This window comes from Pavona decussata, unplaced genomic scaffold (assembly GCF_977016875.1).
Source record: "Pavona decussata unplaced genomic scaffold, jaPavDecu1.1 SCAFFOLD_64, whole genome shotgun sequence".
NCBI classification, from domain to species: Eukaryota; Metazoa; Cnidaria; class Anthozoa; order Scleractinia; family Agariciidae; genus Pavona; species Pavona decussata.
In genome coordinates this window covers 6,148,434-6,175,764 of record NW_028145484.1, presented here as the reverse complement: position 1 = coordinate 6,175,764, position 27,331 = coordinate 6,148,434, and the positions used below count along the sequence as shown (strand labels likewise).

General features: G+C 39.1%; 1 protein-coding gene across 1 annotated transcript; it reads right to left on the bottom strand.

Annotated features, from left to right (window-relative positions):
- Positions 1-1,399: 1,399 nt before the first annotated feature.
- Positions 1,400-27,227, bottom strand: LOC146478781 (echinoderm microtubule-associated protein-like 6). Its single transcript, XM_085112389.1, has 37 exons — positions 26,934-27,227; positions 24,306-24,465; positions 23,906-24,004; positions 23,492-23,600; positions 22,294-22,439; positions 21,519-21,654; positions 20,876-20,991; positions 20,239-20,462; positions 19,308-19,564; positions 18,628-18,840; positions 17,881-18,128; positions 17,468-17,622; positions 16,757-16,943; positions 16,032-16,137; positions 15,407-15,500; positions 14,604-14,907; positions 13,480-13,677; positions 13,349-13,393; positions 12,902-13,100; positions 12,333-12,425; positions 10,818-10,949; positions 10,060-10,325; positions 9,367-9,695; positions 9,057-9,153; positions 8,763-8,963; positions 8,077-8,275; positions 7,150-7,376; positions 6,464-6,621; positions 5,714-5,825; positions 5,536-5,604; positions 4,911-5,030; positions 4,275-4,447; positions 3,918-4,080; positions 3,013-3,116; positions 2,730-2,883; positions 2,153-2,253; positions 1,400-1,956 (listed from the first exon to the last, which is right to left on the bottom strand). Exons 1-37 carry the CDS (start codon positions 27,128-27,130, stop codon positions 1,932-1,934), a joined length of 5,916 nt encoding a protein of 1,971 aa, XP_084968515.1. The 5' UTR covers positions 27,131-27,227; the 3' UTR covers positions 1,400-1,931.
- Between the last annotated feature and the right edge of the window lie 104 nt (positions 27,228-27,331).

The window sequence follows — 27,331 nt, the reverse complement described above, 5'->3', positions numbered from 1 at the left end:
ACCTAGCGATTAAGCTAAATTACAGTACGAAGTAACTTGATGTAAAAAAAAGGGGGCTATATTAATGGAAACTATTATTGAATACGTCTACATCTGGCAAGATTTTTAATACGGTTCTTCGAAAGCGGACAGTCTAGAACTAATGCTTTAACAGTTAAACTCTTCTTCAGTTTAATCTGTTATTTCTATATTTTTATATCGACTCGACGAGTGTTTGGAGAGTTCAAGAAGCAGTCCATTTTCTGTAAATGCTGTTTTGTGCGTAATCCCGAGAAAAAAAAACTGTTCTTAAGCTAGTATCTTTACGTACATAAAGATTGATATAATGTTTAACGTCCCTCGATTTCGTCTAATTTTTACTTGGCTTTTTGTTTTATAAACTACTGATCTACTATGCATGGATAATTGTTTCGCATGTTACAATTTTACAGAGGAAAAAATTATAATAACCTTAACTGGAAATATGGCATTTGCGTGAGAGTTAAAGAACCCCAAAATTTTGACCCCTAAAATTTTGACGCCTTCCCGACCGAAGTGAATGTAAGGGCCACTTTTTGAAGGCTTGAGTTCACTAAAATGTCGGAATTAATGTCACCTTAACAGAATTGTAAAAACATGAATAAACGTCTGTACATACGTAAAGAAAATTGTGGTTTACTAGGGTTATACTGGGGGGGATGAGTTAGGGTGTGAGTGTTTGGGGGGGGGGGAGGGTAAGAGCAGGGGTCAACTGGAAATAATTTTATGGTGGTTAAAAGAGCCGGTAATATAAACAGCACCCATTAGCCTCCTATTAATTTACACCGAATTGAATTTTGAGCAGAGTGATTGTGAGCAGAGAGAAAACCAGTGAATTCAGAGGAAAAACACCAACAAATTCACAAACAATGCTGAGTATGGAATTTACTCTGTGCCAATCATACTCTTCAGAAGACAGGTCAAAGTGACTGTCACCCACTCACAAGGAAGCATTCTCGAAAGCGAACTGAAGCAAATTTGAAGGGGGGGGGGGTTGGATAAGTGATGCTCACACCCCCCCCCCCCCCGCCATAATCCCATTCTACCCTTCCCCCTAAATACATTTATATCCAAATTTAAAAGGAGAATCCGGCCGCAGTCGTTGACTATAAGCAATTAACTGGAGGAAATGACTTCTTTTATGTAATATAATTGTTTTGCTTCGTGAGGTTTCTTACTATTAAGGAGTTGTGTGCGACTCGATTTCTTGAAACATTTTCACAGCTGTCAGCGGTTTGACATACAAACTGACGTTGTCGCCTCGTTCCCATGTCTTTTTGTGGGAAGACTCCACAGACTCAACTGTACCTATTAAAGTTCAATCACCACTAAATTTCCTTCCCACTCCGAAGAGATATTCAGTAGTCATATCAACTACAGATTCAGTCATAAGATTTATTGACCTTTCACTTAAATATTTTGCACTGGTAACACTTTATAACTTAGTCTTCTTTTTCTTGTTTACACTGTGTGACACCCTTCTATTCGGAACACTTAAATACCATTGAATATACCATTTGTTCTCTTGTGAAAAATTACGCTACCCTCTGAAGAAAAGATCTCCTCTCTATTACCTGTGTACTCGCCTTACATTCTTTCATCGAATCCTTTCAATCCTTATACGCGAATGTAACGTGAATCGCGCGAGTCGCGCGCGTGGAGGTCCAATCCTTCCCCTTGGATAATCGTTCCAAAGAAGGTTTGCAACAGAATGCGACAGAAGTTCATGTTTCTAAACAGCATCTGCGACCTTGACTACGGACTGAGTCTGTTCTTTCGGACGGTCTAACCAATGCTCTTATTTCCCCGATTCATTTCTCTTTCTAAGGCGGTTCATGTCTAAGGTGATTTCATCCTTTCTTCCTCTCCAAGGCACTGAGTGCAGACAAATCGTCACGTGACAGCAAGCTTGGTCAGTTACATTTCCACACAAAAACGCTGCAACGGAAATGCACAAGAAAATGTCAGGGAAACTATGAAATGAGAACTCTGCACGACAAACCTATGACCCTCAGTATATCGGTTGGTCGCTCCACCCACTGAAATACGGGAACACTCACCTTTTAGTGGGAGCTGAGTGGCGACCGATTTAACTTTGCATATTCTATAAACTAATTATTTTCAACCAACTTACCAACAGTCATCGCCGCCCGCACTGATCAGAAAGCGGTCATCATACGTGAATCGTACGTTAGTCACGTGAGAGGAGTGACCCACGTATCGCTTGAAGGGGGCCTGAGGACGAAAAAATACAGGCATTTTACAATTGCTATTCCCACACAACCAAAGAGTACTTTAAATATTTTCACCGACGTGTGATTCACAAGTAACGTGTAGTATTATGGCTTTCCAATAAAACTAAGCGTTCGAGCTTTTTTCAACTGCAGGCTCGCCTAATATTCCCGCCGTAATAAAAGACCCGCCAAAAATTGCCCATTTGTAGAATACTCTGATCAAGTTTCAAGTTTATTAAGTTTTCCAAAAGTTACTTACAAATGAACACCGCCTGCAAATAGCGAGCTAATCTAGGCAGGCGGCGTTAAGGACATACATAAACTAATTGATCACTAAATAATTGATCATTCTGAAAACAGACTGATGGTTCGCAAAAGAGTGACCGCCTCGAATATTTCTTGCATTCCCTTCTTAGGAAAGTCTTAAAAGAAAGCGCCCTTCATGTAAGATAATAGTAGTCCAGAAAAACAACTTACGAATTTTTCCGTGACTGGGAATTCGAACAGCTTTACAAAACCAAAGTCGTCACCAGTAGCGAGGGAGAGACCGCTGGACGAAAGATTGGCGCAGTTGACGTCAGCTTTGTCTGCGTTTCGAGGCCAGACACCAATCACTTCATTACCGAGGACACTGAAATGTCACCCGATAAAAATGAGTCAAAAAGGACTGTTTGTGATGCTGAAAACTTAAGCAGAGTGTGTTGCACAAAGAAAGTGTAAAACCAACAGCGTATGTCAGCAAGAAATGCATGCGACCTACCTGGTCCATGAAGCCCAGGTTATTCTATTGATTTCTTTTTTGTCCTTTAAAGGATTACCACCAGGAACAGTAAACACCAGCCGCTCATAAGCTCCTGTGGAAACCTTGAAAAAGAAAAAACAGTTATGGCGTGAACAGACACAGAATTAGCAGGAAAGAGGATAAAATGTATCCCGCAAGCGCGCGCGAAAAATGCCTCCCACGCGCCGCGTCTCCTCGCGGGAGACAAGTTTCGCGCGTGCTCGCGTGGCTGGCGCGCTTCACTATCCCTAAGAAAACTAAAGCCGCCGTTACACGTTGAAACTTTTAACTGAAACTTGTGTGCAACGGCACTGCAAAACAAGTTTCAGCAGGCGTTGCACCGTGTAACATGGTCAGTTGCGCGAAACTTTTTCGAACTTCCGTTGCGAGACAAGTTTCACGAAAAGTAGAACCGCTTCCTACTTCTGCAACGGTCGCAGTGGTGAAAAAACAAGAGTTTCACCGTGTAACACCACTTCGTGAAACTGGTCTCGTTCGCCGTTGCACACAAGTTTCGGCTAAAAGTTTCAACGTGTAACGGCGGCTTAAGGGAATGCTCGTAGTCTACGTCTAAAGCAACTCCAACATGCGTCCCTGCCCCACTTTTGCCTTAGTGCGTGCGGGGTACTCAAGAAGCTAGAGTTACTCTTACGCTTCTTTCGTGCTCTCCAAACTTCCCGCGTGCATCCATAATTCGATACACGCACGTTAAGCATAAAACAATTCTTAAAAGGACTGTACCGTGTTTGACAAATTGTTTGAGACAAGCAATAACATTGAACAGTGAAATACTGAGAACAAAGCCTCTAAATCTCCTGGAATCAAAAGAAACATCAGGCTTTTCAACTTAGACATAAAATGTTCGCGTTTGTTGCGTTGCTTACTTGGATGAACTTGCCATCAGCAGAGAAATCCATTTGAGTAACGAATGAGGGGATTCCCTTACAGTAGCCAGCTCGTGTCAGAGGCCGACCATCACGGAGCTCATAGAAATCAACACAGCTGTCGTCTGAACCAACCGCCAAGTATCTACCTTCTGGACTGAACCTGGAAGACAATTAAACGAGCAAATGAACAATGGAGAACGACAGGAAACAGAATTTTAGACCAAAAATCAACTTGGAGTCTTTTTAGCAGCTAAGACGTCCATCAGACCGGGTTATCTTCGGTTTTCAACAAATCAAGCAATTGGCATTCTTACGACCGGAGCAGCTATCCTATCCCACATGTATTTACTGCACCTGACGTCTTGAATGGCCTTGTGACGATCTCGCTTCTGAGCCACGATCTTTAGGTCAGCGGTTTTCAGGACTACAAAGGTGCCATTTTTAAGACCAACAGCAAGCAACTCGCCATCGGGAGAGAAGGCCGCTGACCGAGCTGCCACGCCCAGGGGAGCCATCTTCACCATGTTCTTAAAACAAGACGTAAGAATTACAAACTTAATCTCCGATTGTCGTGAAGTGGCGAAGACCATTTGGTTACACACGAGGCTAACGGGCTTGAAATCCAAATTTTTTTTTACTCAAACCGAGGGGTTTGGTAAATAAATTGTTGGATTTCAAGCCCATTAGCCTCGTGTGTACCAAAAGGCCCTCGCCACTTCATCGTAAATCCCAATTGCTGGATTTAGGTGGGCGAGTGATAAAATGAAAATGAAGTGGATGTTATATAAGAATTTACAGAGAGAATTTACACATGGTGCGAAAATTGTTCTACGTGGAATGAAAGTGCTGGATACAATTAACACCGAAAGAGAAGTAAAGTGTTAATTACCATAAACCGCAACAGTCGCAACTCGAAGCGTTTAAGCCTAAAAATGGGCTTTATAGGCACGCGCAGTGAACAGCCAATCAAACAAGCTGTATTCCGCGTACCTTACTGGCCACGTCCCACAGTCTGACGGTCTGATCATCACTCGCGGTAACAAACACTTCTCTCTCGGGATGACATGCTAGGCCCCAGATCTCTCCCTCTCCATGGCCACGGACAAGGGTCTGGAACAAAGAAAAGAAATCCGTGAAGTTAATCCAGCCGATAGTTCTCTAATAATAGAGCGAGTTTGAAAATAGTCGTCTATCTTCAGTTGAGAATAATTCTTTCGGTCCCATCGCAACCAACGTAAACAATGCAATGAGCTAGACAGACTACAATTCCTTGGTTTGCTCTGAGGAAGGGCTAACGCTGAAACGTCAGCACTCGAATCTCTATACGGTGAAAAATTTACCTTTGGTTGTCAACTCTGTTGACAAACCAAACATTCGTTTCACCAAAAAAACACAGAGGCAGCAGAAAACAAGATTCAAGTCAAAAACAGACAAGAACAGAAACATTCTGACGGACAGACTGGTCAGAACACTTTGCATGCCTTTTCTATAAAGCTCAGAGATAGAAATAGTAACTTTCAATAGTCAACCGAGAAAAGTGTCTCTGAAACACTGTAAATATTAGACACATTGATGTACACAGCCGGAGGCAAAGTCACTGTAGGAAAATTCTCACCAGAGATGCTGCGGTCTTTTCTGTTATCTCAATTATTTCACTGTCTTTTGTGCCGACGAGGATTTTACCCTGAAAATGAAAACAGTTATGAGTAATTGAGGAAGAATCTCATCTCCCACAATCCACAATAGAGAGGGCCACAAAAATAGAAAGATGTCCTTGGTGAACCTCTACTCACTTTTCCTCTGCAAACAGACCGTATAACACACGGCCCAGGCCCCAGGCTAAGAGCTCGGCACCGTTTCATTTCTTGATCCCACAATTTGATGGCTACACCTTCCTTGGAATTTCTGGAATGTATAAAGAATGTAGATCACACATTTTAAATGGCAATGCATTTGGTAATGCGTGCAAATTTCACTATTAAATTTACGCAAGAGTTTCATTTAGAAGAAGTCAACTCCTTCACCCCATTCACTACAATCTTTGCTATAAATGAATATAAACAGGCCACACACAAGTTCACAACAACAGGAACTGTGTCCCTATGTCCCTGGTTGGTCGTCCAACAGAAGATTTGAGCCCAAAAAGTCTCGCTCTACGGGTTTGTACACTACCACGTGATAATTTTAAGCACACGATGAAAACCAAAAGAAGAATTGCGTGCCGTTAAGCATTTTATTCCATCTTCTAGGAAAATCTATAGAAATGCCAATTAGATTCAGATTTATAAGCTAAACAACAAATTTCTCGGTAAGTTCAATCTTAGAATCAGGCTAACATTTATAGGACATTTCCGAGTTGCTGTGAACCTCATTATGAAAGCAAGGCTCAGTGCAAAACTTTTCAAATGAAAATTAGTTTTGTTTGCATCTGAATGAAAATATATTTTCATAATAAATACTTTGCACTTTTCTCTTGCGTAATGAAGTTCAAAAAAATTCTGAAATGGTCCATTAATTTCAAGCACGCTGGTATCTCTTCTTACCCTTTTTCTTTGCCTCCAGTCACAATCAGTCCATCCCGTAAGGTGGTGTGCATTGCAAACACAGGTCCACCATGCGCACGACTCACCAGCCGTACCAACTTATGACTCGACCACACGTACACGTCCCCATTCATGGCGCCCGTGAATGTCAGGTTTTCCTACAGCAATCAGAAGATTAGCATATGTCAATCACCTCGGGTGGCAGATCAAGAGTGCTACACAACATATCCTGTCCAGATTATTTAAAACTGTCAAATAACTTTCCTTATTCAAAAGAGCACCATTGTCCTAAACAAGAGAACAAGTGTCTTCAGTTTTGTCTTGACTCAGGTACCTGTAGGTTACCTTTGGAAATGAATTTCGTTGCCTGTTGTATATCCAGGTGAATTTACATTCACCAAAAATCTTCCTATAACAAGAAATGATCTCATTTATTGATTAAAAACAAGACGCAAGTATCGAAACGTCGCCATTTTTATCCCAAGTGATCACATCCTAAGACTCACGACAACTCATTGAATTACTGTAACTTGTTCGTTGTTTGCAGAAGTTATCTCTTGAGATTATTACCCACACAGCAAGATAGCTACTGGATTGTACTTTATCCTCGACTGAAAAGCTCTATCAAAGAAATGCAAAATCATTTACAGGAATAGAATAAATAAGCATTTTGTAGCGTTTCATACCGCACCAAAAGCAACAGAGAGCATAGTTTGCATCCTCAATTGAGACTCATCCCCCTCCCCCTGAGGCATGTTTATCACCCCTCGCTTGCCAACCAACTGCCCACCAGCCACCGTCCAAAACTTGACGTGTTTAACACCACACGTGACAAATTGACTGTCCGAATCAGGTCTGAACTCCGCTACAAAAATCCTCTCCGTATGACCATGTGAGCTGGCAAGTTTGATTCCTGAAAACGAAAAATAATGGCACTTAATGAGCCACCTATATATCAAACAGTCGTCCTCCTCTCATGCACCTCAAGTAGACAAGTAAAAGAGACAATAATTACCGAAAGAGTAGATCACTGTTGATTATCGCTCTACTTCTTTGCTCAATCCAAACTTACGTGCCAAGGCCGCGTGCGTCCATACGATGGCGGTCAATTAGCCACACGTTTGGAACAGTATTCTTAAAGGGAACCTCCGCTCTTGAAATAAATTAATGTTAAATTGCTGAAGATACAATCAGTTATCTTATTTCAAGATTCGTTGGAAAACATGGAAATAAAAGTTCTGTGTTGGGCAAAACAGGAATTGATTATGGCCTATTTCCGCTTTTAAATTTCCCGGGTGCCGCCATGTTGAATTTCATGACGTACGGTTGCTCTAATGTTTTTTTTTTAACACAAAAGAACTTCTGCTTAGTAACAATAGCGGCAACCTATGACGTCACAAAATCCGATATTGCGGTGCCCGGAAAATTTAAAAGCAAAAATAGCGCCAATGATATTGAATTTTTGGTACACTAGAGTGTTATTTCTTCTTTTCAAACCAAAGTTTAGAATTTAGACATTTCCAACAATTTTACGTCAGTTTGTTGTCAGAATGGAGGTTCCCTTTAAGTAATTGCTTGCATTGTAGGTAATTGATTTTGTAACGTCTACTCACCCTCAGCCCATTTCCACACAGCAATGCCATGAGCAGCATCAATACCAACAGTAACAAGAAGCTTTCCATTACAGCTGAAGTTCACAGCACACACGCCTTTAGTATGGAAGCCTTGAATGACGGATAAAGTCTCCTTGGATAAGGCGTCCCATACATGCACACACGGCTCTGCACCAATCTGACCAGTTGCTACGATGTTCTGGAAGATAAAGGATGAATGTCGAATATTACGGACTTTGTATCAGTTCTATCATTGTTCGCGATTGACACCGGTTAGGTATTTTCCTGCGGATAGCTCTGATTACCTATTTTACCGCGCTTGGTGCCAGTTACATATTTTCCCGCGCTTAGGACCGGTTGCATATTTTCCCGCGCTTGGCACCGGTTACATGGTTTCCCGCGCTTGGCGCCGGTTACATGGTTTCCCACAAGACTTCTGATTGGTTCATTGCATTATTTGTATTATTATGATTGGTCTATTACAAAGGAAGGCTTCCTTTGGGTAATAAATTCCTAGGGACGATTCAAGAATGAAAATCGTGAAGACTAACAAGCAAAAACTTCTGTCAAATTCCTGATACAAAATAGTAAATTTCCCTTTAACCACAAGGAGAGTTACTTGTTACCACTTGGTGTTGGCTGCAAAACATTCACTACCATAGTAAGTTACAAATCACGTCGGTTACCTTAAACTTGGGATGTTGATTAACAGCCAAACAAATGATGTCATCTGTGTGTTCAAGGTAGAATGACTGGACTCCATTAGCAGTGCTGAGTACAATCCCCGCCCCAGCAGCATGGTACACAATCTCCCCCTCAGGGAGGTAGTGAAGATTATTCCTGGTGTCAAATCCGCGATAGCCATGAATGAAATCTAAAGTAAGATCCTATGCAGAAGGAGAGTGAGGCATAAAATAAAGATATTGGGTGCGTTTGAGGGTTTTGTAGATGCCAAGGAGTTTTAACACTAAGTTATTCACCTGAATAGGCTGGTTTCGTCTCTTTTTTCCCGAGTCTCTTTGCCGGTCCAGTTGTCGAACTTTAGGCGGGGCTTTCGAACCACGACTAACAGCGGGTCTAGAACAAACAAACAAACCAAGCATAAGTATAAAAAATCTGCCATGAAATTTCACAGAATCTGCCTCAAGACAGACAGACCTAATTACTGGTCATAATTCTCTGAAAAACCTTCCCACCTCAGGTTTCAACAAGAAGAGCTGCATTCGCTAATCAGACCAATGTATTTCAAGGTTTGAAACCATGATCATGGCAAACCTCCAACCGAGTTACCTGTGTTCCTCGTCATCTTGTTTTTCTCTGAGATGTGGTTTTACTCCTTTAGTTGTACGTAAAGGATTCGCATAAATCTTGTCCTCATAAGTCAGGTTCTTCTCTCTTTCCACATCACTGTCATATCCTCCTTCTTCCTCCGAATCTGTGTCCGAGTCATCGCTGTCGCCGCCGACGTCTTCCCGACCTTGCCCCCGAACATGTGACCACACCATGACTGACGTATCAGCTCCGCCCACTGAGATTAAGCGCCTGTCATCGTTTGTCCAGCGGACATTTGTAACATGCGCAGAATGGCCGACGTATTTCTTGAACTTGGCGTTCTTACTCTGAAAAAAAAAAAAAAAAAATGAAGTTAACCGCTTCATTAATTTTTATAAATAGGAAGCGCTGCCTGTGCATTTATTTTCCTGTGATGCTGCTTACTATGCTGCACAAGGTGGTCCCAAGTTTTGAATTTGCGGATTAAATCCTGAAGTGTGACCATTGCTACTACTTATTATGCTGTACAAGGTGGCTCTAACTTTTGAGTCTGTGAACAAAATCCTAAAGTGTGACCATTCAAATGAAAGCTACTAAGCAGTACTTTCCCGTGGTGCTGTTTATTATGCTGTATGAGATGGTCCTAACTTATGAATTTGTGGTGGTTTTTGTTTCTCAATGTTTCTTAACCAGTCTAGTGGAGTCACTCACCTTGACAGGGAACTCAAACACCTTCACAAATCCAAAATCGTCTCCTGTCGCTAAAATCGCCTTATCCTTCGTCAAATCAACGCTGTTTACATCAGTAATGTCCGAGTGTGGCGGCCAGATTCCCGTGCAGTCTTCACCAAGCACACCCGTCCAAGTGAACCAGTCTATCTCTTTGGCTTTGTTTGTCACAATTGCCTGTCGAGTGCCTCTGGGTGCCTCAAAAAACAAACGCTCCTTAGCCCCTGAGTTGGTTTGAAGAAGCTTTCCTGAAGGGTTAAAAGAATGTCGACACTACAATCAACTTGGAGTTGTCACAGTGAGTAAATAAGGTACTTAAGTTCCATCAGTGCAAGACCGCGATCAGCTGGTGAAATCTAAAAATGATGAATAAATTTCATGCCGCTGAGGCTACATGCAGAAGTCTTGTTGTTCAAAGACGTACTCCAGTTTTTCCAAACACTGAACAGCAGCCGTCTGCAGATAAAGAGAAACCTCCACTCTGCTGAAACTGTCAGGATAAACTTCACTTAAAACGTCCACTCTGAAAGGCTACCAATGAAATATTCCACACCTCAGAAAAGGCACGGTTCTAAACACATACTCAAAGCAATTTCAACTGCTTGCCAAGACAGCAGCATATGTGTAGTACAGATCCCTAAATTCCTTTTTTATAGTATGTAGTTCAAATTCATCGATAATCAAGATCTGATTATAATTATAGGCAAAAACAAAACTTAGGAATAACCCTAATTACCTACCTTTAGAGTCCCAGTCCACATGTGTGACGTAGCTTGAGCTTCCTTTACAGATTCCAACTCGTTTACTGCTCAGCACATTGTAGATATCCACAAAGTTGTCATGTGATGCGACGGCTAGATATTTACCTTGCCCTATCACAAACGGTATAAGAGACACTTTATCACTAGCCTTAACAGAAACAGTGAATTTTACTTTCTAATACCGAGACAGAAATAGGCGAAGCAAGTTTTTCTTCTCGAGACACATTGGTGATTGATCAGCAAAATGACAATAGTTGGCAGACTTCAACTTGCCTTTCCATTTGTGACAGGAACGGAAGAAAAAACAAGTAAATAATTACAATGTCGTGCCATTGTCAAACGCTTTCTGCTCTTGTCTAGATTGGGTACCATCGCCAATAACATCACATCAGCAGGTTTAAAGTATCCTTGTTTGTTATCGCTTTCATGCACATCACAGATGAATTTAGAGCTTTTTGTTAGGCCTGTTCCAAACGTCGTGCTACTGCCGTGCCGAACTTAAATCAATTTGACCCGGCAGTAGCACGGCAGTGGTTTCAAACGTCGAATTTAATGCAGTCGCGCCAAATTTTAAAATACATAAAACATAGAAAACGGGCGGCTACTGCCATGCTACTGCCGTACTGAATAGTCGTGCCGAACTAAATGGTTTCAAACGTCGTGCTACTGCCATGTTTAAGTCGAATTAAATTCTTGAATTTAGTTCGGCACGGCAGTAGCGCGACGTTTGCGACAGGCCTTAGAGATACAGCAGAAACTTGAGAGCAGTGCGATTATGGCTAAATCGGAGAATAGTATGTCCGATTTAGGCGTACTATTCTACGATTTACCACTAAGGTTTTTACCTATTTTACGATTGAAGTCTCCGATTCTTCCGATTCTACGATTTTAGCTTAAGAGACTATAGAAATGATGATCCGATTCTACGATTTTACCATAAGAGCCTTTAGAAATGATTATCCGATTCTGCGATTCTTCCGATTCTACGATTTTACCATAAGACACTTTAGAAATGATTATCCGATTCTGCGATTCTTCCGATTCTACGATTTTACCTTAAGAGACTTTAGAAGTGATTGTCCGATTCCACGATTCTTCCGACTGTACGATTTTGCCTTAAGAACGAGATATATTCATGTGTAATGCGCTTGTTTCGGCTAATGGATTAAAGAACGAGATACATTCATGTGTAGTGCGCGCGCTTGTTTCAGCTATAAATGGATTAAAGAACGAGATATATTCATGTGTAGTGCGCTTGTTTCGGGAAGAATCGTATAATCGGAAGATTCGGAGAATCGTGCCAAGTAGAAAAATCGGAGAATCGGAAGAATCGTATCTCAAAACTCATTTTCTGCTATTCTCCGATTTAACCATAATCGCACCCTTCTGAGAAACTTTTTAATTTTAAGTCCTGATTTTGGGTTGGCATAAAGGGTCTTCTGACCATTAAAAGTTGATACCAGACAGGAAATGTCTGTGAAATGACGGCCTCACCAGGTGAAAACTTGATGTCTGAGATTTCTTCCTTCCTGTGGTGAAATCCAACAATGTCATCCAGTGTGGTGGAATCAACGACTTGAAAGCTTCCTGTTACAGCAACAATCAACACCGAGAAAAATGAAACAGCTACCATCACTTGCAAAATGTTTTAGACATGCTCACATAAATAAGTGTTTGATGTAAAACAAATACGCCCATGTTGAACAACACAGCGCTAAAATTATAATCCTTCCTCCATTTCCAGTGTTGTTACTTAACGTTTTTAATGTTATCCAAGAATTCAGACAAAAGAGGTACTTTAGAACAAGTAACATTTACAAACTGTATTGAATTAATGAGTGATGCACTATTCAGTCAATGACACAGGCATACTCAGAAAAAGGAAATCCGAGATCTTCCAACAGGAGTTGAGCCTATGGTCTTCCAAATCCTTGTTTGGATGGTCTACCACTGAGCTACAGGAGACTTGTTGTTAGCGCTCTGGATAAGAGTATCTTAACTATTTTGCAAATACTGAGTTACAGCACTAAATAAATAAATAAAATAGTTGCAGTCCCTCTTACCGTCTTTAAAACCAATAGCCAAGGCTCTTCCATCAGGTGAAAACGCAATGCTCCGTGCAGCTTTCTTCAGTTTGCGAACATTCTTCATTCTATGGTCAGCTAGATCCCAGACTCTCACTGTCATATCATCACTGACAGTTGCACAGACTTCGTCTTTTGGGTGAGACGCCAGCCCCCATAATTCACCCTCCAGATGACCCTGAAAGACAAAACAAATTGAAAAGTAGGATGGTATTCAGAATCAATCCACAGGCTGCATTGACAAGTTACAAAGGTATACTCAAAAGGCATATTATTCAATGACAATCAATTGAAGTGTAATGTAAAATGTAAAGTGTACTTTAAACTTCAAACTTTCTTACTCGCATACACTCTACCTTGGAAAAACTTAAACAAATTTTTGGCTTATGTTATCATGAATATATTAAGTGGAAAATAAGGATATACCTGGACAAGTACAGTGATGGGTCCACTCTTATCAATTTCCATTATCTGAAATTCATAATAAAGAAATAATAAATTACCATTCAACAGGCTTGTATAGATTTTTCTGCTAAAGCAGTTTCTACAATGCATACCTCTCCATTCTTAGTTCCAACTAATATCTTGCCCTGTCCAAGCGTTATTGCACGGATCGGTGGAGCATCTTCAAGCAGAAGGGAAGATGGTGGACCAGGACTCAAACCTGTTCGCGTCACCTTGTAGTTCTTCAGACAGCGAGAAAAGTTCTCATCCCAAAGTGCCACAATGCCATCTTTACCTCCAGTTACAAAACCCTTACATCAAGGAGAAAGATTACATAAGATTAGATTAGAGAAAGATTAAGTTAGAAGACAAGTGTGTCAAAGGGAGCCTTACTGTTGCAGGAAGGAAATGAGAAAAAACATGTCTGAAAATGTCAACATTGTATTAACATATAAGCTGCAAAATGACGGCACCTGATTACAAATCATTGCAGTTGTTAAGTTTACAAAAATCTACACAAGATGACCACCACCTCTTGTGGCTTACAAAGGAAACTATAGGCTGTGCTAGCACAGTTAATACAGGCTGGAGCAATGTTCTATTTTTCTGATGAGTAATCAACCAGTAGTCCATACAACACCATTTCACTGTTACAAACCCTGTGATGCCCTTAACCACTGATTTTGTAATCAGCAAGGTTATGATTTATTAAGTCACTGGCAGTCCATACAAACTCACAACCTTGTTATAACTTGCATAGCAAAACAGACCAGAATCTTCTAGCTGAATAAACCAGTGATTTTCTAGTAAGCTAGGGTGGGGCTTATTAAGTCACTCATAGTTACGACTCATTGTTACATCTTTCACAAGGAAATTCTTTTCTGATTACAAGAGTGTGGCTCATTAAGATACATGTACTGGTAGTGTATACAAACTCATGTTCTTGTTATGACTTGCCACAAACATAAGAGCAAACAAGAAACAAATAACATAATTGGAAAATACTTTTATCTAACAATTCAACTTGTTAACAGTACATACAAATGAAGTTTCTTTATCAGTAGGATTTGTATGGCAAAAGGCTGTTGTATGATAACATGTGGAAATACTTTGTAGCAATTAAACTTAGTGGTGCCTTACACAAACAAAGCACCTTTTCCTGGGACTTACAAACATTGCACACAATGCTCTACTGCTGCAATAAGTGAAATTACTACTATCTGCACAAACATATTACCTTTTCAAGGACTTGCATAGCAAACACAGGCCCCTCATGTGCTTGTACTGTACTTTTCAATGTGTTTCCTTGCCAGACATACACTTTGCCACTGGCACCTCCAGAGAACACCAGACCAGGAACTTTTCCATATGTTGCACACATCATTGTCTCATTTTTACCTGCATCACCAAATGTCCCACGTTTGGAAGTGAAGCCACCTCCCGTTTGTGTCCAGAACTTGATGTGTTTCATGCCAGCTGTCACAAGATGGTCCTGGTTATGTGGATCCCACTTCACAACAAATATCTTGTCTTTGTGACCCCTGAAGTTAAAAGTTGAATTCAATGATTCATTTATCTTTAAAGGACACTAAACTTTACATTTATGTGTACCATCTCAAATATTTGTCTTGGCACACTTCTGTAGTTTCATGGGAATTCTTAGAAAATCCCCATCTCCTCTTCCACACAATATTGCCCACCATCAAAGGCTGTTTTCTATTGAGCAACATTGTTGGGGGGGGGGGGGGGGGTAGGAATTGTTTCCATTTAAGGTAGGGGAATTGAACCCTTACTAACAACATCCAAATGCACAGCCAGACACTATATTCTTCTGGTCAGAGAGAAAAAAGACTGGAGTAAGGAAAGTGAGCAACTGAAGGATCACTCTGATAGCATTGAGGCTAATGAAGCCGAAGTAGTGATTACCAACATTTATGGATCATTTTGTAAGGTTCAGTGCTAAAGATGTATATACTAAGTTTTTCAAAATGTTTCCAGACACTACGTAAAAGTGATGCCAAGAGGTATAAAGTTCCTCACCTGGTGGTGGCAAGCTTTTCTCCTTTTCTCCAGTCCCATACCACAATGACATGATTGTCATCAAGTCCTACACTGGCTAATTTCTTTCCATCACCTAACAAACATCATAATATCATTGTCTTTAAAAACAATAAAAATGCTAACACTTGTACAAAAAAAAGGGAAATACTTTAGAATTGGTTCATGTCTCTGTAAAAAGTTTCTTATAAGATAGCGCGTGCATGCTTTCCCATCTGACTTGCTCATGTCATCTGATGGGCGCATGGCTGTGCGTATGTTGAGAAATGTACCATGATGACGTCAATAGGAATTAGGTAGGGAAGCACGTGCGATATGTTATAATTCCCAATAAGTCACAAGATTAACTAATTTAGTTTCAAACTTAACATTTGCCAACTTTGATCAGTATCTAAATATCAATCAGACAGGGAAAAGCAATGAGTAGAAAGAGTGCAGAAAATTGCCAGTCAGCCCTACAGTTCATAACAATGAGGCACAATGACATACATGTACCATGCATTCTTTATGGCAGATTGATAACAATAATGTCAATTTGCTGATAGCTTTTGGGGCTAAAAGGTTTATGAACTCAGAGTGGCAGAACATCATTATTATTATGCACTACCTGAAAAGTCCACAGCACAGACACCCCTCTCGTGTTGTCCCTTAAGTATAGCTAATGTTTCCATCTTCACCGCATCCCAAACATGAATGGCTGGGTCTCTTCCAACCTGGAGGAATGAAAATAATAAATAAATATTTTACAATGGATCTTTACAACTTTTCTGCGACGTCTGTTAGAAGTTGCTTTCACTTCCAGAAAAACTGAACCGTCATGAAATGGAGGCCACAAGGCCATGACAAATGTAGTTAACTGATCTTGTTCTCAGGCTAACATGTGGGACGAAACGAACAGCAAACAGTATCAGAGGACAATATATTTGTTGCTCACATTTGCTCAAAAATTCAAAATTAATGTTTCCCCTTCATTTCTTTCCTGTAAGTAGAACAATGTTATATGATAATCCATGATTCCACATACATTTAACAGGTTGCAACAGAAGATATGTATCGTTAAATGAAAACATTTGATTGATTGATTGATTGATTGATTGATTGATTGATAGATTGATTGATTGATTGATTGATTGATTGATTGATTGATTGATTGATTGATTGATTGATTGATTGATTGATTGATTGATTGATTGATTGAACAGGTGTCAAGGGGTGGGCTCTGGCAGGGTTGCTTTACTCATCTCATGTGGCAATCCATAAGCTTCATTTTGAACACTTAAAACTTACACGAGTAGATGTTCAACAATCAAACACACAAGTGTTACCATTTACCTGTCCTGTGGCCACCACATCTCTCACAGGATGAATACACAAACAGAGGATGTCATCTGTATGCGCAGTGTAAAATCTCTGTTTGTGATGGTCACGATCATACACAATCCCCAGAGCAGCCACATGGTACACAACCTCACCACTCTGAGTGTAGAAAAGATTGTTCCTGCAATCATATCCTCTGTAGCTAAACAAAAATGAGAAAACAGACAATTTTTAGAGAGAACTTAACTAATAAATTAAATTTCATAGAGTTAACACAGACATTAATTTCATGTGGAACTGTGAGTTTGTGTCAAGTATCAGTTCATGTATGACACTCCAGGATAGTGTACCATCTTAGGTCTTGACTGTAAGAAGGTTGACAACCTTAAACAGATTAAAACCATTTGAAGGCCAAACCTCCAACTGGCAGAAAAATACACAAAATATAATAAGTACCTTGGTAAGCTTGTGATTATCACATAAGTGGAGCAATTAACAAATGGCAAGTGCACAATTGAGTAGTCGTGAGTCTATGCAAACATGCAATATTATTATTTTGTGTACATTTCAGTGCCTTTCTTTCATTCCATTTTCTTCTTTCAGAAACCAGCCATAATAAATATATTCTTTTCCTGTTAGACACCGTCTTCTCTTTATTTTCTTCTTTCCAACAAAAGTCAGTTACAACAAAAACAAATTGCATGGTAGTTGTGTGACATTTCTTACCCAAACACAAACTCCAATTTCAATCCTTCACTGGGAGGTTTCTGACGTGGCACATTCTCTTCCTTTTCCTGTTCACCTTTTGACAATTTCATTCTCTCTTTCAGTGCTGGTAAATCTTCACGATACAATGTCCTTCCATAATCAATCTGACGCTCCTAAATATAGAAAGGAGGCATCCCTGTGTATTTAGAGTTTCATTCAAAATCAACACAGCACTTCAAAACCTCACATGTGTACAGGTTACACATTATTTACCAGGTGTCACTTACTAGTGTTACAACAAACTTCGACTACAGCTGTAGTTCATGGGTTCAAATTCCAGTTTCGAGACTCACAATTTTCTTTTTGTAGTACCATGCTCATGAAAACAGAACACAAATAACTTATCATGACAAGTATGCATTCTTCCTTACATTCTCAATATCACTATCAAGTTCATCAACGTCTGATGCTTCAGAATCACTGTCATCACTGTTGGACTCCAGATACGCTCCGCCGTCACCTTCATCCCCATCATCACCATGGGAACCCTCAGGTAGGAAACGCCACTGAAAGATGGCATGATCACCTCCACCAACACTTATCACTCTCATCATGTCATGAGAAAAACGGACATTTGTTACATGAGCTGAATGTCCAACGTATTTCCTGAATTTAGCACCTAAATGGAAATTTAACAATAAAAACAATGATTTAGTGAGGGCATAAGTACTCCTTAGAGTTGTCTTAACTTTTAATTTAGGAGAGAAACAATAAGGGAACTGGTCACAACTACTCAAACAGGATCCACCAAACCACAAAACAGATGGTGGCCTCTTCCTGCACTTCCCTTCCTCAACCTCAAAAGATGGTGTCTTTATTGCATAGCCACCCTCTATCCACCAGTTAAAAATGACAATGAGATTCAAACCTCACTTTTCTTGTTTAATATGTACATGTAGCAATGCTGACTCTTGCTAGCTGAATATTTCTGTGTCAACTCAAATTTTAAAGCCAATAAAATGTTGTTGGTAATGTTCATGAGATAGGTGATATCTTCAGAAACCCCTTTACCCTAGACAAGGTGGGTCCTCTTTGAACAAACTTGTTTTTAACAATTCCCTAAATGTTTACTACAAGCTTCAGAAATGAAACAGAAATGTGAATAGCTTAAAACTCACCTTTTCTAAGACAAGGAAATCTAAATAGCTTTACAAGTCCGAAATCGTCACCAGTGACTAAAACCTCATTCTGGAAGCTTGCATCACAAGCATTCACGTCATTAGTGTCTGTGTACTTCTCCCAGATGCCGTTCACCTCTACACCCAGAACACCTGTCCATGTGGCCCAGTGGATTGTCTTTATTTCCTCTTTGTTTGCTATCCTCTTTCCACCTAAAAATGGAAATACAAAGTCAAACACACCCAAAATCTATGAGAATAATTACCATCTGATCAATAATTATATTTTGGGTACATTCATTTTATTTTCCAAGCAAATATTAAAGACTTGTTTTCAGAGACCAATTATTGTCTCAAAGTACAGACTACACAACAGAGTCAGAGAAACTTGATTATCATTTGTTCAAAGAAAGTACAAATTAATGTAATCAGACATTGAGCCAGGCAAACATATAACTGGGTGTCGTGTTCCTCAGTCATTTTTAGCATAAAGTTCAGGAGTCAGGACTGCCCCCTTAAGCGTGTTCAAAAAGTACATTTAATTCATCCAACATTAACATCCGTCAGCTATCCATTCCCTGAGGAATGATACAGGCTTAACTGTAGCATATCATTAGCAAAATTTGGTGACATCCAAATACTGTTTCCAGCTCTGCATACTTAGGTACCTTAATACTTACTTGGCATCTTGAAGAACAATCTTTCACTAGCACCAGAGTTAGTTTGCAAGTGCTTGCTGTCCATAGACCAGTCTAAATGCGTGATAAAACTAGAGCTTCCTTTACATTCTCCCACTTTCTTGTAACGCTGTGCTACAGAATAGATGTCTACAAAGTTGTCATTGGATCCAACAGCAAGGTGTTGGCCATCAGGAGAGAATTTCAACTCATGAATTACTTCTTTACGGTCCTTTATGTGGTTAACTTCTGATAAATCTCTACGGAATAAAATGAAAGTTAACACAGGTAAGGGATGTTGTCTTCCTATGCCAAGAAAGTTTTTGCAATTGTCAGGACAATTTAGCAAACAAATTTTCCAACCAGCTGGCGGCTGACTGACTTGACTGATCTATTGAATAACTAAAGGACTTGGGGCTTACTGATTGACTGACTGACTGACTGACTGACTGACTGACTGACTGACTGACTGACTGACTGACTGACTGACTGACTGACTGACTGACTGCTGACTGACTGACTGACTGACTGACTGACTGACTGACTGACTGACTGGTTTACTGATTGGTTCACTAACTGACTAGCGAAGTTTGCAGGACATCTTAAATATTATATGTAAATTAAGTTGAATAACAAGTTCAGAAATTAATTTGCCATACTAAATTGAGCAAAAATTGTTAAGTTTCATAGAACAATTTTACAGAGAAATGTATGGTACGCAGGTCCTGTCAACCGGCAAATCATCGAATCTGTTCTTGAGTTTGAAGTTTTCTTTATTTAATTCCACATTTAACAACGTCATGCTACCCACAGTTGTGCTATTGCCTGCATAACCAAACCAACCAACCAATCCCTTAATCAGTCGGTCGGTCAGTAGACAGTCAGTCAGTCATGCAGTCTTTTATTCTGTCCATCCATTTTACGTCAATCATACCTAGCTTTTAAAACCATAAATGATCCATCTCCAAGTCCGACAGCTAAATGACTGCCATCAGGGCTGAATCCCAAAGAGCGAGCCTTTTGATCAAGATCAGTTCTTGCCAGTAGTGTCATGTCAGACATGCTCCATAAACGAACACTCTTGTCATCACTGCCGGTTGCAAACATTGGTTTTTTGGGGTGCACTGCTAAGGCCCAGAGCTCTCCTTCAGCATGGCCCTAAAAAATGTTATACAAAGCTTGTATTAGATATCCTAATTCCAGCGACAGATCAAACCATGCAGAATGGTGAGTCTGAACTTATTCACTCCAGTTTGTACAAGTGGATAGGATACACGTATGTCCTTCAGAAATCCGCCCAGTCTCCTCACAGTTTTTTCTCCATTTCTTTTAACATGTACCATCCTGGGAAGAAATATGTTATGTCACAAAGTCTACTCCAAATTGCTTTAAATTCTTACTGGACATTTCTATTTCATTCAATTTCACTCATTCAGTGATTTTTTTTTCTGCCAGGTTTCAACCCACTGTGTGAATAGAGTCCACGCCTCTAACCATTCGGCCACACTACCTCCCTCTAATTGCCTTTGGCTACTCAATTATCTCCAGCTAAACAAAAAAAAAAGATTTACCTGTACAATAGTTCTTGGTTTGTCCTTCTCTGATGCAAGGACTTCAAATATCTCACCGGCATTTGTACCAACAAGGATTTTTTCCCCTGTCCAATATGTACTCCTCACAGACAGACCTGACAAAAAAAAACGGTGTGGCGTAACCATCCAAGCAGCACAAAATTTTACCCATTTACAGGATAAGAAAATACTTGGAATCAAATTAAGTAGAGATCACAACAAAACATCTCTGTCTTTAGTGAACCAAACAAGTAAGGTCAATAAAATTTTTATCATCATTATGTTATCTTTTCCAAATGAAGGAACATTTAAAAAAAGATAGCATATGTCCCCAACCATAAAACAAATTTCTAGGCAATGAACATTTACACATAATAACAAAATATCTGAATCACAAAATACAAAAACTGATCAAATTTCCTTGGTAAAAAACCAAACGCCATGGATGCAGTCGCATAATAACCATCCATGACATGTCCAATTAAATGAAAGGTGCTCTCAAATAATTGTTACAGATAAGGAAACAAATGACTTTCCTGTTTGCAACACTGTCTGTTAAAAGCAAGCTGGCACTCCAGATGAAAATCACTGATCTGGACCACACAAAAAGGAAAAATAGGAAAAGAAATCATCCTTAGATCACCTTCGTAACCAACAGGGGTGTGAATCATGTCCAGTTTAGTGATTGGTTTGAAGTCATTGTCCCACAAAATAACAGTGCCATCTTTGGAGCCTGTGGCATAACCATCATTATTTCCATGCATGGTGAATATTGCAGCCTATAATGACATCACAAACAAAATACACCGTCAGCATTGAATTAAAACCCGATACATGCATGCATGATTACTTTGTTTCCAGTTAGGTTGGACGAATTTTACCAAAAGACCTAACACAGGTAAAAAGGTAGGGTATATTATGTATTCAATCCAGCAGATTGAGCATGATATTGAATGGAACAAGCCAGATCACTTATTGCTGCAAGTGTGTAAACCCAACTTCTCTGTCATGAAGCAACTACAGTAGAAGTACTACTTCTACTCCCTAGATGGTGCAGACATTAGGAGTATTACTATTCCCTCCTGGATTTGTGAGTATTCTGATCACAGGATAACCAGCATGAAGTTACTGGGAGTATTGTTACTATTCCCTCCTGGATGGGATGCTAGTCCATCACTGGATACCTAACACAAACTGAACAAAGTTTTACTATTGACCCCCTAGCAATTTTATCATGTTTGTACGTCATGAACCCCAACATTTTTTGTCATGTTTGGCTAATGTTTTACCGGTACCCATTTCCACACCTTCCTACAGACAGACAAAGTGGAGCAAAGTTTCTTGAAACAACATGTGGAGAGGTAATACAAGGGAGGTATTTAAGAGGGTTGATTATTCTATCTTATTGATCCTCTTACTGTGTGTGCATTTGGAATGGATCCAGCCAGATTGTGGCCTTTCCATTTGTAAATCTCTCCACTGAGAGTTCCAGAGTAAGTCACATCATTAGGACCAAATGCTAAGCACAGGTTGGTTTGAATTTCTCCAGCCTTACCAAAAACACCTGCAAAATATTTAACATGCAGTGGTTAAGTTAGTAAGTGACAAATACAACAGTCTTCTGTAGCTACAGTTCTGTACATTTGAAGAGTTTTGTGCACGACAGGTGCATGTGACTTTTTACCTTAACCCTTTAACCCCTAATATCAAAAATGAAATTCTCGTATCTTGTCCCCATACTCTTCTTATAAAAGTTCTAGGGAGAAGTTATTAAAATATCAAGAAAATTCACCTTGGGTGATCATATCCTTAATTCTCATGACCTCAGGGGTTGAATAAGCATTGATATTACAAGGAGAAATTTGATGCTGGTCACTGTTAGGGCTTAAAGGGTTAAAATCAAAATTGCTCCAAATAAGCCCAATTTTGGCACAAAGACCGGTTCTCATGTTCAAAACTTTGTAGCATATTTAATTTTTGAGCAAAATGTGAAATAAATGAGAAATAGCTTATTACTAGTCTTGTTCTATCAAATGCAAGTGGCCTACACAAAGGACTGAGTCTTGCAATGCTTCACTTGCCTTGGTTCAGTCTCGTATACAAAAGAAATGAGTCAAACGTCTATATCTCATTTGTGTAGACTCCTTGCTACATCTAGAAAAGTAATTATAGGCTATTTTTATTTCTATTTCTATTTCTCAAGTAGTTGCCAGCTGTATTCATTTATCAAATCTTTAGTACTAGATGTTCTTGTTTTAAAGCCTGACTTCTAGCTGTATTTGACCATCAATATTTATTATTGACAAATGAGTACTCAAATGAATAATTACACTCATTCCTTTCCTGTATACTCTGAGTCTTACAAGCAATAATTTTTAATTAAGATTTTACGTATCAATTATATGTACATGTATCATTATAACTTTTCTCGACTTTCTCTCAGTCTGGTTATTTCTTCTTGATTTCACTTAACTCAAACAAAGGTTTAGAAAGTTTGAACGCAAAAACACACTGACAAAATTTAGGCATTCTTTGAACATACTCCAACCTTTTTTTGTTCACATTAAAAAATTAAAGATTGAAATGAATCAATTTTTAATTAAGATATAGTATAACCTTTTTTGGGATTCAGTGCATTTCCACGCAAGGTCCAAAACTTAATATGCTTCACTCCACAGCTAACCAATACATTTTCTTGATATGGGTTGAACTGAATGTCGAAGATCTGTAAAATAACAGAAAAAAAACCACAATAATTCAACCATGTTGGAGATAACCACTCTGTGTTCTTTTATGGTAAAAGCCAGAGGAGATGTTAAAAGCAGCTGGGCAAACTCATTTTCAGAGACAGTCAATTTGCCCGACGTCCGGCCCTTAATGAAATGCTTGCAGCCGTAACAGTTGTTACAGCTTATACAATGCCTATAATGACAGTTCTGGTTCCAGTATGAGCTAGCGGAAGGTTCATTACACCTGTCAATTTAATGTTCCATTGTGTTCATTGTGTACTAAATGAAACACTCTACTTACTCGATCACTATGCCCTCTTACAGAGGCCAGCACTCGTCCCTTTCTCCAGTCCCACACAGCTATCAGATGATAATCTTCTAAACCCACAGACACAAGAAGCTGAAGGAATACCAGATTAAATCAAAATATTATTAACATGAAAATTGATTTCCACAGAATGTCTGTGATGAAGACAATAGGTTAATCTTGCAAAAATATTATAAATATTCCAAGAATGGGACTCCCCAAGGGAGGGTAAAGGGGGTACAATGTTATGTTTTCAAATAATGATCACATCCTCTCAAGAACACAAGAAGATTTTCATGGCAAAAAATTTCACAAGTCAAAATCTACGAACTGAATCATGTTAACAGAACAAAATGTACTGTCACAAGAAAGGTCGCAGATTATTCTCACATACCGTCCCAGAGTTGTTAAATGCTAGACATGTGACTCCCCTTTGATGGGTGTCCTTCATGATTGACACCGTCTGACATGTCCGTGTGTCCCAGACACAGATGTATGGGTCCTTACCAACTTGGCCTGTGGCTACTAACTGCTTCTCTGGATGTAATGCAAGACTGTCAAAACAAATCAAAAGATTAAGAAGTTTATATATATTATTGTTTTAAACATTAAACTTAACTTGTCAAGGAATAAAAACTTATATTTCAATGCAATGAAAAAACCTTTTGTACTTAGAATCAGAGCAAAAACCTTAAGGGAACAGAATGATCCCATTGAAACACAGTGAATATTACACTAGGCAATGTTTCATGTTTTAATAGTACTCTTACTAGTCTTTCATCAGTCAAAGATTAAACATCACAGCTTTGAAATATTTTTTTTACCAGTGGTGAGCAAAGCTTACAGACAACTCATGACTTCAATTTGCAATTCACACTAACTTTTAGATTTTGAAATGGGGCAAATGCAGAAAAACAAGTCAGATCTAGACTAGCAAATGTTTTATAGATAAATGTTACATTACGTAACATTCTACAAGTATACAGTGTAGCTCTACACCAACGATGGCAGGTCAATGGCTGGTACCAAGGACTTGTAACAATGTTTATTGAACTTGTCTTTGCATGTGCTTACAAAAATAAGGGCCACCTAGCTACAGGATTGATATAAACATTGAAATTAAATTGATCCACAACAGTATAATGTTGCTGTCTCTATTCCAGGAAAAGTTTTAACAAGAGGGTCTTCAGGCATCCTTTAGACACCCACTGTTTGATAAACATCTGTGAATATTCACCTCATCCTTTCAAAGTTAACTTGAGTGAGCAATTTTCACAATTGTAGCAACATTACAAGCATCATGTATTGTAACAAGTTGCTTGTAATTAATGACTTGCAACAAGCCAAGTCAAGTCTAGTCATTTTTTTTAACTCACACGCATATTTACAGAGATAATTGCAACACAGCAATGCACAATTCTTAGCCACTTAAGAAAACATGTCAGATACAGTTTAATGCCTATGAAATATATGTGTAACGTGTAACATGTAACATGACAGTTTAATGCCCTTTAACATAATTAACAACAAAGAGTGACTTGCATCCATGCAGTCAGTGGGTCTCGAGTTTGCGCAGGTACTGGTTGCACAATGCAGGTGTTAATGGCATTTAGCTTGACAGCTTATTCAAAATTGACCTCCGGGTACTCCCCCTTAATATCACCTACCATCAATATCTGCACTCGCCTAGATTAATGTTTCTCTTTTGTTTGCTTGTTTTTTTTTTTGTTTTTTTTTTTCGGGGGTAACAATGGGCTTTATTAAACCAATTGCAAATGCCCTCTAAGTAGGGGGGCGAGGGGAGGGCTAGGGCTAGGGCAAGAGTTTTGTTACATTTTTCATATTGGTTTGAAACAGAGTTAACAAGAATTATACTTTTTTGTAGTCATCCATGACTTATGAAATTCAATGTAAATTGACTGATAACATGAACATATAACATAAATGCACTACTTCTGCATAAGTAAAGACAGGTGAATCACACAATAGGTTTTAGAGGTAACGTACATCACTAACCACAACAAATGATACCCTCAAGAAAAAAATATACTGGTTGATAATGGTTTTTTTTAATTCAGAATCAAGATTGTAAATATTGCTACTACTGTGGTGAAATTAATTTGTATAATTTTGCTTTCAAGTTTCCACATCCATCAAAAAATCAAATAAGTTCTAGGTTACTTTCTGTCCCACAAAACCCAGTGTTTCAATAATCAAAATGACTAATTCATAAACATTTCCACTGTAAGTCAGACTCAAAAAGCCTATTTGCATAACACTAAATTATAAATTTGTCTGGTGACTTAAATTGAACTTTCATGTTTTAATATTCTGTAAATAAAATAAGGGTGTGACTACGGAGTCTTAGATTTCTGTAAATTTGAAGAGTAAATTATTGGCATTTTTATGGGCACTATTTTAACAGCTTGGGAACATTAACTTAAGACTTGAGCTTTACCTACTTTTTCAAAATCAAATGCATTAAGTCCGGCAAATTTCTCCTTGACTGAAATTTTTTTTTAAATATATGCTTGGTCTGCCAATGCATTTATGTAAATTTTATATGGCTACTAATATTCCTATACACATGGTTTCAAGTTTTCCTTTCTTCGCGTACAATAGTTTAAGCTTATGCACAAAAATCCATTCAAAGAACATGAAGAATTCGCTTTGGGCCATTAGTCAAGCATTCGATTCAGGCCTAGGTGTTCTTCAAAAGACAATTTCCGAGAGATTAAGTCAACGTTCACGACCACCTTCTTTTCATTTAAATGAAGTAAGGCCTAAATTTCAAATTGTCCATGGATGTGGTAAAAATGCACAAGCTAGGAAGACTCTTCTGACTGGATCCTTCAGATCCTTGTATTTCAGTATTTTCACAAACAAGTGAGTTCACTCGGTAACCCTGTCAACACATGTATTGTTGTTCGTTTCGCTATAGTATAGTGGTAAATATTCCACGTAAATATGGATTTCATCACCTCTACTGCTGGGAGACATTCTCCCGGTTACTCTTACAAACCTGATAATATCATCGTTATGTCCAAGGAAAAATCGCTGTGAGTTTTCCCTCGTGTTGTAAACGACACCAACTCCAGCCACGAAATAGACTATTTCTTTCGTGTTTGTATAATAAAGATTGTTCCTGCACTGATGTCCCCGGTAACCGTAGACCCATTCTAGTTTTAAAGATGAGGTTGGTGCTGTTCTATCGGTCATTTTGCAAAACGGCAGTAAACATGACCAGTAGACGACCAGAACCCGCCAAAACACTTCCAAAGATTCTCGTCGCGTAACACTCGCGCGTCCGGTCGTCGCTTCCAGAACACGGAACTGATGTGCAATTTGATTGGTTAATACCTTATTCAAACAGCTGAATTTGATTACATTTGATTGGATGTCAGTGATTCACTGAAATCG